This window comes from Papilio xuthus, unplaced genomic scaffold (assembly GCF_000836235.2).
Source record: "Papilio xuthus unplaced genomic scaffold, Pxut_1.1 DF827680.1, whole genome shotgun sequence".
Taxonomy (NCBI): Eukaryota; Metazoa; Arthropoda; class Insecta; order Lepidoptera; family Papilionidae; genus Papilio; species Papilio xuthus.
Window position 1 is genome coordinate 236,141 of NW_013530969.1, and position 11,713 is coordinate 247,853.

The window sequence follows — 11,713 nt, forward strand, 5'->3', positions numbered from 1 at the left end:
GCACTCACGTTGTCCAAGGTTTTTAAATTGTTTTTTAAAATTCTGCGTTTTTATTTAAATTGTGCGACGCCGAAGTTGCGGGCGCGACCGCGGGCGCCGCCGGCGACTGCTAGTAGATAAAAAGTAGAGTATCGCTTTAGTAGAAACAAGTTTTGACTACTGTTAATATGACAAGATTCAGTGCAGTTTAGCGTAGAGCGGTGTGCAGGCGCGCGGCCCCACACACTCTGTACTTTATTATTTATCCAATGTGTCACTGACATTTTGTATAAAGCAAAAACGGAAGAATTAAGGTTAGTCTTTTGTTTATTTTTTAATTAATTGCTTTAGAAACAAAGCTTTTGTTTTTAGTTAACTTTAACATTTTGTTTTTTTTTTTTGTATAATGAATAAACATTTTGTGTTCTATTACTATTTGAAATAACAAAAAAACAAACAAGATGTAGCACAGACAGACGCGGTCACTAGGTCTCATTTTATTATTATCATCATCAGCCCACTATATCTTCCCAGTGTGCATCACAATATTTTCCTTCACCCTAGGAAGGTTGGATAAAAGTACATATGTAAATCATAAATCAATCAAACACATTAGTACATAGCGGGATTCGAATCCAGGATTACAAGTCAACTGCTTAACCTCTGAGCCACCAAGGCTCCTATTTTATTATTAACTAGTGCAATAATAATAAATATTAATTTATTTATTAATTCATTTTCATTTGAACTGTGAACTGTGTGAGCAGAAATTTAAGTCTACTATGTAATATTGAAAAACGCTTTTCAATTTTGCTTTGTTTGTTGAGAATATTTTACATCATTGGAAAACATTTCAAGAGTGGTAGAACCCGCTTTAACATCTTCGCACGAATTGGCCAGGTTCGCCCGGTGAAATACCACCACCACACAGAAAACAGGCGTGAAGTGGAAGCAATTCCGCGTTTCGTCTGATGAGTGTGCGTCCCGGAGGCCTAATTTAGTCCTCTTTCCTTTCCCACCCTTTTCTTATAAGGAAAGGATGGGAAGTGGAAGTGGACTTTCCGGATGAGAGGATGCATGGAAAGGGAAAATATTTTCTTTCTGTGCATCCTCTCCTCCGTCGATTAAAGGTAGGCAACGCATATGCACTTGCGTATGTCTATGGGCAACGGTCACTTCGCTATTTCAGCGATTTCAGGTGGCCGCTCGCTCGTTTGCCACCTTATGATATAAAAAAAAACATTTTTTATGCAGTACTGTTATGAATACTAATTTCACATGTAATTATACATTAATCTGTTCTATTCAATCAGGATGATTGTTAATTTTGTTTTTAATAAAAAAAAAAACCTTGCGTCATTTATTTCGACAAGAGGGGAAAGGGGCCGAGTAAAGTTTCGTCGTAAGAACTCCGTCTGAGCGTGGGAAATCGCACGAAGATCATAAGAGAACTTAACGATTGTTCAACATTCATGTCACTACGTATTTTCATATTTTATTTTTATTGAATTTCATAACTAAAATAGAATTAAAATATGTAAATGAAAATATTTAATTAGCAATATATCATCGGAAATAGGCAATGTGGTTTGGTTTGAGCAATGCTTTGGTAAGCGGCTTGTGGCATGCGGCTCGCGGTTTGTTCACCTCGTTGCGCAAACGTAATGCATTCACAATAACATACATAGGTAGCATACATAATATAAGAGTACAGGCTTCAGCAATGGCAGTCAGCAGAGCAGAGCGCGTTCATTAGCCCCCGACATGTTGGATATCAATTTTACTTAATAGGTTACAGTATTTGTTACTTATGAAAACAATTCAAATACTCTTTTTCTACGCCCCTGGATCTAAACTAAAGCTAAGCTAAATTGAAAATTTCTTGATGTTTGGACGTACTGATGTGATAACATCGTGGTGGCCTGCTATGATACACAGGTTGCGTTATAGAATCACGTTGATTACAAAATCTTTTTTTTTCCTAACAGATTATATTAAGTTTAAGGAATGTTGCCATTATATAATATGTATATCGACTTATACGACGTATAATTTGTTCGATCATTTAAGTGACACAAAACACGAGAAATATGTTTGTACTCCATTCTTCTCATTGACCTTTTACTCATTAACATCACGGAACTCGGCTTTGTTTTGTTGAATATTTGTAATCATCTGACTACCATATAATATATCAAAAGTTGAATTGTGAACAAATGTATACCTAAGATTGATTTGACTTTTGAATGTCCATTTCCATTCATTGAGTTTATCTTCGTGATAAAGAAATTGTGCAGTTATCGTTATTATAATGTAAGTAAACACATATTTTTTATTTGTTCTTAATTTTTCTTTAAATAAAAATTTAAATGCAGTTCGAATGCAATCGTTCGTTACCTGCAATATAGTTGTTATTTACAAATTATTATATCGCACCTCTTGCAAAATAACTGCGCGTGTGTATTGTATGTTCGCGTGTTTATAATTGCAATATTGTGTTTGTTTATTATTGCCGAATGCGAATGTAAAGTATTCTTTATAAAGAGAAGTTTTCTTTAGCAACTGCTCACAAGGCTGTTACAGTTTCCATACCTTGGTACCTTAATCCGCAGTTTTTGTTGACTTATCTGCGAAGAAATTTAAAGATATGTGTGAAGTAAACTAACAAGCACTGGGCCTGCGTGATTAAGGCTTAGTCATCTTTAACTTGGGGTGGACTTAGTGGGGACGTATAGTTAGTTGGATCACGTAATAAAGTCGGTGAATATATTATAAATGAAGTACTAATGTGTTTAGAAATTTTATTTAAACAGACAAATAAGTATTAACAAAAAAAATTCCAACTTATTTGTGTATTTAATTGTATTGTGTTCAAACGCAGACTTGAGTTGCGCGCGGCCTTGGACTAGAACTTTGTACCTAACCATATTTACTTAGTCAGTTCATTATTGTATTTAACAAAAGTAGTTAGTGTAACATTAGCTAATACTTAAGAAGTGAATTAATCCAAAGTTAACTATAATATTATTTAATTAGTGCAAATCAGAAGTGTGTTGCGAGATAAATACAGTCAGAATTGATTACCAAACTATGTGAGTTCCGTCATTAAAATAATATTTTATTTGTTACAGACTTCCACAACAAGAGCAGCTTCATGAGAAATGTCTACAAAATCTACTGTTGCCACCATACTCACAATTGTGGTCTTTTACCTTCGGCTCTTTCTTGACAAAATGTTGGATTTCCTGTTCTCACTGTACTGGGACGATAAGAAGAAGATCATCCCGGACCTGGACAAGAGGCACACGATCCTCACAGAAAGCGCCGTGACCCTCGCCAGAAAGATCAAAGCCAAGGAGCTCAAGTCAGAGGACTTGGTGCGAGCAGTTATTGAGAGGATAAAAGAGGTATAGTTTTATGTTGTCAAACGTCATCACTAGAGTTTCAGTTTTCTCAGTTTTTCTTTCTAGTTAAATGATTTCTCTTATACATACGAGAATAGAAGTAAAAGTTAGTGCGGAACATGCAGGTGAACCCGATATTAAACGCGGTAGTGAGGGAGCGGTATGAGGCCGCGCTGGAGGACGCCAGGCAGGTCGACAGGTTGATCGCTGCGGGACTCTCTGATCAAGATGCCAACAAACCCTTCTTAGGTAAGCTTTTGTAAATTAATGCAGACAATAGTTAGGAGAAATGATAACAAAAATCAACACTATCATGAAATGTTTACAGGTGTGCCGTTCACGACAAAGGAAAGCCAGGAGATAAAAGGCTTCTGCAACACGATAGGGCTGTGGTCGCGGCGAAACGTCATCTCCACCGAGGACAGCGACGCGATCGTGTTGCTGAAGAGGGCCGGGGCCATCCCGCTCGCCGCCACCAACCTGCCGGAGTTACTCATATGGTCAGCCCTCTTCTGGTGCTGTCTACCTTTAAAGAAATTTCTTTTAGAAAGACTTGCGTTGTTTTGTTTGCATCAATCAGGCAAGAGACCCGCAACCCGGTGTACGGCATGACCCTTAACCCCCACCACACGGGGCGCTCGCCGGGGGGCTCCAGCGGCGCCGAGGCCGCGCTCTGCGCCACCTACGCTACACCCATCAGCCTCTGTTAGTGTTCTCCAACTTTTTAAAATAATAAGTAGCGTTATCTCTAGAATGTATGTATCTTGACTTTTATAACAGAAACCATTTCGTAACGAAGACTTTGTAGTAAGAATACAAATAAATCAAAAATCCAGGTTCGGACATCGGGGGGTCGACTCGCATGCCGGCGTTCTACTGCGGCATGTTCGGCCACCACCCCACTGCCGGCATCACCAGTGTTAAGGGTACTTACTGTACTTACTTTAACTTCACGCAAAATTCAAAAAGGTAACGAATGCGGTTATAACTTATTAGCGGATAGCGAAATTGGTTCGCGCGGAATTCAAGAAAATCCATTGATAAATATAGTCTGGATGACACCTGGGGCACGACATAGCTTCTCAGCAGTAAAAGAATTTTTCAAATCGGTTCAGTTGTCTCGGTTTCGGTGGTGTCGGTTTATAGTAAACATGCAATTAGATCTTACCTCATTATAATATAATATTAGAAATTAAAACCAATATATGTTTGCTTCAGGTGTGTTTTTCCGTAAGGGTGACGAGGGTGACACCATGTTCTGCCTGGGCTTCATATCGCGCTGCGTGGAGGACCTGGCGCCGCTCACCAAGGTCATCGCCGGGGACAAGTCGCACCTCCTCCACCTCGACAAGGACGTCAACATTCAGGTGAAAGCTTATTATCTAAGTATCAACTGTCGATTCATGAAAAAGTTTGTAATTTTGTGAAGTCCGTTGGCAGGACATCAAAGTCTACTACATGGAGTCTGCCGACGATCGACTGGTCAGCCCTGTCCGGATTGAGATGAAGAACGCGATGCAAAGGTAATGCTGGTCTCATCGCATTTTACTCAGCTAAATTTTTTATTTTGTTTCTGCAATTGTTGGGATCAAAACGTGTTTGTGTAATCAGAGTGGTGAGCAAGCTGAGCGAGGAGAGCGGCGCTCCGGAGCGGTACTCGCACGCCGGCTTCCGGCACATGTACCGCCTCTGGAGCTACTGGATGTCTCGCGAACCTGACGACTATATGGCCTTGTACGGGGATGGACAAAGACCCAACGCCTTCCTAGAACTCGCCAAGAAGGTCAGAAACACTAAGAAGTACCCGCAATACTGCCCACTGAAGATATTGATATAAAAAGTAACGATGTATATTGCAGTGTGTGGGCATGAGCAACCACTGCCTGTTCACCATCCTGCGACTGTTCGAGCTGAAGTACCTGCCCGGTCTCGACGCCGCCTGGGCCGAGAACATCACCAAGGAGATGAAGGAAGATCTATTCGTGAGTGCACACTGTAGCATAACCAAGTTTTATGTCATGTAGTCGCATGTGAGGGTACTAGCGGAGTGACGATGTCGCAGGGCAAGCTGGGTGACAACGGAGTGCTGCTGCTGCCGAGCAGCCCGCACGCGGCTCCTTTCCACTACTCCGCTGTGCTGCGACCGTTCAACTTCTCCTACTTTGGTATCGTCAACGTGCTCAAGTGCCCGGCGACACAGGTACGTGTTAGACTTCACTGAGAAACACGATTTAGTGAAAAACGTGATTATAATCCTAACTAGGAAAGTTGACGATTTTATTACACTGAGTACTTATGTATAGAATGTATTTACTGTAAGGTTTGACCCGCAGGTGCCGCTTGGCAGAAACAGCGTGGGCCTGCCGATCGGCATTCAGGTGCTGGCGGCGCCGCACAATGACCACTTGTGTCTCGCCGTCGCCAAGTACCTCGAAAAAGAGTTCGGTGGAGCTATTATGGCCTGCGAAGTTAAAACTTAATGTATTTTTATTTTTTTAAGTAAATAAATGTATAAATATTCTTTTTTTTAATACATGTGGCCACCATTACCTAAGTGTCTGTAAAGCATTTTGACCTTACAATTTGAAGCTAAAAATAGACTAAAGTCTCGAGGAAATCGATTCTGTTTATTTCGGAATTAATTATAGTCACGCCGAGGCAGGCGAAGTCAAAACAAAAATGAACACGGTCAATAACCGTGCTCTTCTGCCATATTTCCATTATGAATAATTTACCGATTATGCAAATAATTTGACCTAGTGTTATAAAAATATTGGACTTTAAGTATTACTTGTTCACGCGGTTTTGCTTCTGTGTTAAGTAAAAAAAATAAGACAATGTAATTTAAATAAAACACTTAATAAGATTAGTTAAAAAGATTACTTCAAAAGTTAGCTCCAACTTATCCGAAATAAAAACAAAACATTTTAAACATTTAAGTTTCTTGAGACCAATAACAAGATTGTTGTGAAATAACTGGTGAGCTGCACTTTTACATATTCTGAGTGCGATGTCCACGCAGGGTGAACGTGTTGTGAATATTCAGTGCAAAAAAGATAATATTTTCCAGGTAAATTTTATTATAGGAAATTAGTTTTGTTCAATTTGAACTTAAACAGCAGAATGTTTTTCAGTGGAATTTTGTTTAACTTTTTAATAACTGTATTTTAATCTGTATTTTGAAGTTAAGATTAAATTAAATTTGATTGAAAGTGACATTGACATTACTAATTAACCCAAAATAAAACATTTATTAACAAAAGTATTTTTTTTGTTTCCGTGTACAATTATAACACTTAGTTTAAATTACTCTAAATAAGAGAAAGTTACGTAGTTGACGTACAAGAAAGTGTAAGCATGTTTTTACAGATTACTGATTATATTCATGAGCAGTAAACACAGTTGGATAAAGTTTTATATAAAACTACTTTTAAACGATTTATGATATCCATAAATCGTATAAAAGTAGTTATTACCTAATATAGTATATAGCATTTTGTTTTAGTTATGTGAATGATAGGATTAGCAATAGCGCCAAAAATGTGGTATAAAAGAGTATTTGGTGAACCTTGTTGAATAAGAGGCTCTAAATTCGAAGTGCAGGTATGCGGGCATGTATGAATGTATAAGAGGCGAGAGTGATGTGTCAGGAGTATATAATTGGAGGTCGGGTATCTGCCCACTCCTCTGGGTTACGGTCGTAAGTTATGTTGTTCATTTAATTATATTTGGTTTTGCTACTTTAGTCAATATTTTTTTTTCAGTTCCGCACTACTAAGCCTAATAAAATATTCGAAGGAATGGCTTCCGATATGTTCAAGCAATTCTTTCTTCTTTTGCGGACATACTTTGATATGTTTATAGACTTTGTATTCTCATTATATTGGGAGAGACAGAGACAACCAATACCAGGTTTAGAAAAGAAGCATAGTATGCTTTCTGAAAGTGCTGTGGATTTAGCATCTAAAATACGTAACAAACAATTAACATCAGAGGAACTGGTGCAAGCCTGCATTGAAAGAATAAATATAGTAAGTACATACTATAAATGTATAATATCTTAATATTTAATTTCCTAATACTATAACAGTGGTGAGTATTTGTAATATAACATCTAAAAAGGCATAAATGTGCATGCAGCATTGCATAATATTAATATTGAATAAGAAAACATTTAACTTTGTGATAAAATTGAAATTTATTGGCCACAGTAAATTTCCACTTGTTTACAACAAAATGTTTCCATCAAAAATACTTTGATATGCCTTTTAAAATAACCTCTATTTTGAATGAATGTATTTTAATTATATTAGAGATCACTTTCCTATTTCATGATAACTTGGCCTAGAAAATAACCTGTTTTCTTATATTATTGGTATATTCATTTACATACTTGATCAAGTTATTTTTTGTGGTGACTAGTGATTTTGTTTATTATTTTTTTATATTTTTAACAACATAACATCAAGGTCATTAATAAATAGAGTCATAGTTTTTTAACGTTCTATTTCATCTAATCAGATAAATTAAATTGGAGTGTCTGTATGTGTGCGTCAGTTATAACAAAATTCTAATTTACAGTTAGTTTTGTAAATACATAAATGAGGCTATAAAAATTCATTTCTGCATAAATTTACATAAGTCACATCCTCAAACAAGTCGACTTTTTGTATCTGTGAAGAGACTTCATAGATTGAAATCTTGTTTATCACTTCATACAAAGTACACAATAGACAAGTTTTTATATTTTTACTAATTAGATAAAAATTAGTTTTTAGCATTTAAATTCATTATAAACATGGGTGAGGTTTATACTTTAGTGGCGTTCAGCAACGAACTGTTGCATTAGCATATGCAAATTAAGGAATCTGTTTATATGCAACTAGCGGTGGCCGCGGGACTCTGTCCTCGCAGAATTAAAATAAAAACGTAATTATGTATTCTTCCAGACTATGCACTAATTCTTAGCCGATTTTCATCAAGATCTATTGAGTCGTTCTGGAGATAGCTTCAAATAGACATCCATCCATCAATTAAAATATTCACATTTATAACTTCTTAGTTTGTTACTCTTATTTTTTAGGTTAACCCAATACTCAATGCAGTCACAGACGAGAGGTTTGAAGATGCTTTAAAAGAGGCGCGAGAGGTTGATAAATTGATTGAAGCAGGACAGGCCGACTTTGAGAAACAACCATTTCTTGGTCAGTGAAATAACCAGAGTTATGTTGATGAAATTTAAATATCCCATATCCAGATACTCTTAATCCCAATACTACAGAAATACTTCAAATAAGTTTTACGTAGTATTCTTAAATAAATGTTTAATATGTTTAGTTTCTGCCAATGTAAATGATGTCATTGGTCTTATGTCAGGTGTGCCGTTCACTGCAAAGGAGAGCCATGCGGTGTGCGGCATGCTGCACACGCTGGGCATCTCGGTGCGGCGTGAGGTGCGCGCTCAGGAGGACGCGGAGTGCGTGCGCCTGCTGCGCCTCGCCGGAGCCATACCACTCGCTGTCACCAACGTGCCCGAGATCAACAAGTGGCGAGTACTTTGTCCATGGGGAATTTAAATAAACTGGCTGTTTTATAGCTGCATTATAATGTTAAAATCTAAAACAAATTTATTTCCTTACACTACACTACACTACTGAAGCTACAATTTTTTTTTACATAAAAGGTGACACTAGACTATTCCAATTTCTATTTCAAATTGTATCCAGATCTATATAGCCATCATATTTCTAATATACATGATTAAGCTAGATTAAGATAACTATATTTAAGTTTGATGGTGTGTGTGTGTCGCAGGCAGGAGACGCGCAACATGGTGTTCGGTCAGACCTGCAACCCCTACCACACGGGGCGCACTGTGGGCGGCTCCAGCGGGGGAGAGGCCGCGCTCGCCGCCGCCCTCGCCTCCCCCATCTCACTCTGTCGGTGCAACACGACTCTCGTCAATATTATCGTAATAAAAATCGACACTACAATGTGTATACATTTGTAGGTTCCGACATCGGAGGCTCGACGCGTATGCCGGCCTTCTACTGCGGTCTGTTCGCTCTCAACCCCACCGCCGGCACCACCAGCCTTAAAGGTATGTTAATCCTTCATGGAAATAATTTACAACATTTGGTATCAGTTTTGACAATGGTCGTTGTCCAGGATCGGCGCTGCGTTCTGGTCGCGAGCCGACGATGGCGTCAATCGGGTTCCTGAGCAAGCACTGCGCGGACCTCGCCCCGCTCACCCGCCTCGTGCTCACAGAGACTGCGCGCGCGCACCTACAGCTCGACACACACCATCATATCAAGGTAACCACAGGTTTTGCTCTGACGATACATCATCTTATATTAATAGTGTTTTCAACATTTTCCTTGTTATTTATTCCACTGTCAGGATATAAAGATCTTCTACTGCAAGGCGGCGCACGATCTGCGAGTCAGTCCGCTAGACAAGGACATGCTGCAAACTATGGACAAGTCAGTAAACAAACTTAATACTTTTTATTTTAATGTCAAATGACCTCAACTTAATTAGTTATACAGCCGCTAGATGTCGCTCTTATTAAAACTTATTTTTCTCCTTTAAGAAAATATTTGTTTTTTTTTAATTTCGTACATTTACGAGATGTTCTGTACTTCGAGGGTGGTGGCGGCGCTGAGAGAGGACACGTCCGCGGAGCACCCGCCCCGGCCCTACCAGCACCGCGCGCTGCGGCACATGTTCACGCTGTGGCGGCACGGCATGGCGCAGGAAGCCGACAGCTTCCCCACTCTGCTCACCAACAACCAGGGACACGCCAACGGACTCCTTGAGCTACTCAAAAAGGTCAAATCTAAAAGATTACTTGCATTTTTTTTTTGAAAAGTTTTTGCCAATATTAAAACATCAGGAGGAGAAAAATATAAAATGACAGCTAATAATGTAATGTATTTAAGTTAATCTACTGTCGCAATTTAGTTTAAGACGGCGTTAACCAGTTCTCATAAATTGATTGCAGGTCGTGGGCGTGTCGAGGTACACGCTGGCGGCCATCCTGAAGCTGCTGGACGAGCAGGTGCTGCCTCCAGTGGACCGCGACTGGGCCGACAGGACCACCAGGGAGCTCAGGGAGGATCTCCTTGTAATTACATTTCATTGTTATACCTTTACATAAAGACATCTTATAGATAATTATTGTTGACTTTATGAAATGTGGGCTAACTGTGACAAAACATATCTCACGAAAGAGACTGACGAACATTTAATATGTGTATATGTATAATACATCCGGTGTACAACAGAGCACTCTGGGCGAGGAGGGGGTGCTGTTGTTCCCGAGCGCGCCCGCAGCCGCGCCCTACCACTACACCCTCTACCTGCGCCCCTTCAACTTCTCATACTGGGCCATATTCAACGCGCTCAAGTTCCCGGCAGCACAGGTACTTATTGTTGTCAGATACATTGTACTACATTTTAGAAAATATAACTTTATATGAGATGGATAATATCTTATGAGTCATTCAAAAACGATGTTATTTAATTATATTTGAATGTATGTATGTTGTTGTCAGGTGCCTGTGTGTGTGAACAGCGCGGGGGTGCCGCTGGGGCTGCAGGTGGTGGCGGCGCCGCGGCGGGAGGCGCTCTGCCTGGCTGTGGCGAACCACCTCGAGGCACGCTTCGGGGGCTTCGTCCCCCCCTGTACCCTGCATCCTGCAGCATGACCTGCCGCACTGACTGACTGCTGACTACATCCTCATTGTTACCACAAAGGTTATAGTTACTGTTAAAGCTTGTTAACACTTAGAAAAAAGGGTTAAAATATATTGGGTTTTACTGTTACTTTGGAGACTGGTACAATTTATAGTATTTACATATGAACAAAAAGTGATTGTATAAAATAGTTTTTTATATTTATTTCTAAATTTACATATATATATTATATTATGAAAATTAAAAATCTAATTTGATGTGTACTGTGATATGAAAGTATTGAACTCAAATATTAGTATCGTGATCTGTGATTACTCTCAAATATTGTATTCATAAAGTTTTTCCTATTACTTTTTCTTAATAAAATTTTATTAAAATATGACTTAACATATAAATTGTCAAATGAAATAAAATTATTTCGAGGCTTATTTATTCCAAAGTATAATATTTTATTGGAAATAAAATTATATTTATGTAAATATTTTGACGAAAATATTATTAATCCTATAATTTAGTTATAAAACTATATAAATATAGATATTGGTGGCAATGTTATGGACTGCTTCTTTACAAGTATTTTATTGAAACGGTTAAGGGAAGATATATTTTTGAATAAATATAATATATTT

General features: G+C 38.6%; 2 protein-coding genes across 4 annotated transcripts; both read left to right on the forward strand.

Annotated features, from left to right (window-relative positions):
• The first annotated feature begins 168 nt into the window (after positions 1 to 168).
• On the forward strand, positions 169 to 5,904 carry LOC106117193 (fatty-acid amide hydrolase 2). 2 transcript variants are annotated; one of them, XM_013311359.1, is made up of 12 exons: positions 169 to 293; positions 3,111 to 3,386; positions 3,509 to 3,632; positions 3,712 to 3,883; positions 3,964 to 4,088; positions 4,220 to 4,309; positions 4,602 to 4,750; positions 4,824 to 4,906; positions 4,995 to 5,166; positions 5,243 to 5,365; positions 5,446 to 5,583; positions 5,717 to 5,904. In XM_013311359.1, the coding sequence occupies exons 2-12, from the start codon at positions 3,141 to 3,143 to the stop codon at positions 5,861 to 5,863; spliced, it is 1,569 nt and encodes a 522-aa protein (XP_013166813.1). In that variant the 5' UTR covers positions 169 to 293; positions 3,111 to 3,140; the 3' UTR covers positions 5,864 to 5,904. The 2 variants fall into 2 exon arrangements, with proteins under 2 accessions (XP_013166813.1, XP_013166814.1); XM_013311360.1 differs by lacking the exon at positions 169 to 293 and adding an exon at positions 2,269 to 2,292.
• Positions 5,905 to 5,989: 85 nt separating this feature from the next.
• On the forward strand, positions 5,990 to 11,467 carry LOC106117192 (fatty-acid amide hydrolase 2). 2 transcript variants are annotated; one of them, XM_013311357.1, is made up of 12 exons: positions 5,990 to 6,453; positions 7,148 to 7,414; positions 8,467 to 8,587; positions 8,760 to 8,931; positions 9,198 to 9,322; positions 9,394 to 9,483; positions 9,552 to 9,700; positions 9,786 to 9,868; positions 10,034 to 10,217; positions 10,390 to 10,512; positions 10,673 to 10,810; positions 10,943 to 11,467. In XM_013311357.1, exons 1-12 carry the CDS (start codon positions 6,394 to 6,396, stop codon positions 11,093 to 11,095), a joined length of 1,665 nt encoding a protein of 554 aa, XP_013166811.1. In that variant the 5' UTR covers positions 5,990 to 6,393; the 3' UTR covers positions 11,096 to 11,467. The 2 variants fall into 2 exon arrangements, with proteins under 2 accessions (XP_013166811.1, XP_013166812.1); XM_013311358.1 differs by lacking the exon at positions 5,990 to 6,453 and adding an exon at positions 6,587 to 6,734.
• The last annotated feature ends 246 nt before the right edge of the window (positions 11,468 to 11,713 follow it).

Coding starts and splice junctions, on each gene's coding strand:
- LOC106117193 (XM_013311359.1), top strand. CDS start 3,141: ATGTCTACAAAATCTACTGTTGCCACCATACTCACAATTGTGGTCTTT. Junction 4,310..4,601: donor CGGCATCACCAGTGTTAAGG/GTACTTACTGTA, acceptor TGTTTGCTTCAG/GTGTGTTTTTCCGTAAGGGT. Junction 4,907..4,994: donor ATGAAGAACGCGATGCAAAG/GTAATGCTGGTC, acceptor TTGTGTAATCAG/AGTGGTGAGCAAGCTGAGCG.
- LOC106117192 (XM_013311357.1), top strand. CDS start 6,394: ATGTCCACGCAGGGTGAACGTGTTGTGAATATTCAGTGCAAAAAAGAT. Junction 9,701..9,785: donor ACACACACCATCATATCAAG/GTAACCACAGGT, acceptor TTCCACTGTCAG/GATATAAAGATCTTCTACTG. Junction 10,218..10,389: donor TCCTTGAGCTACTCAAAAAG/GTCAAATCTAAA, acceptor AATTGATTGCAG/GTCGTGGGCGTGTCGAGGTA.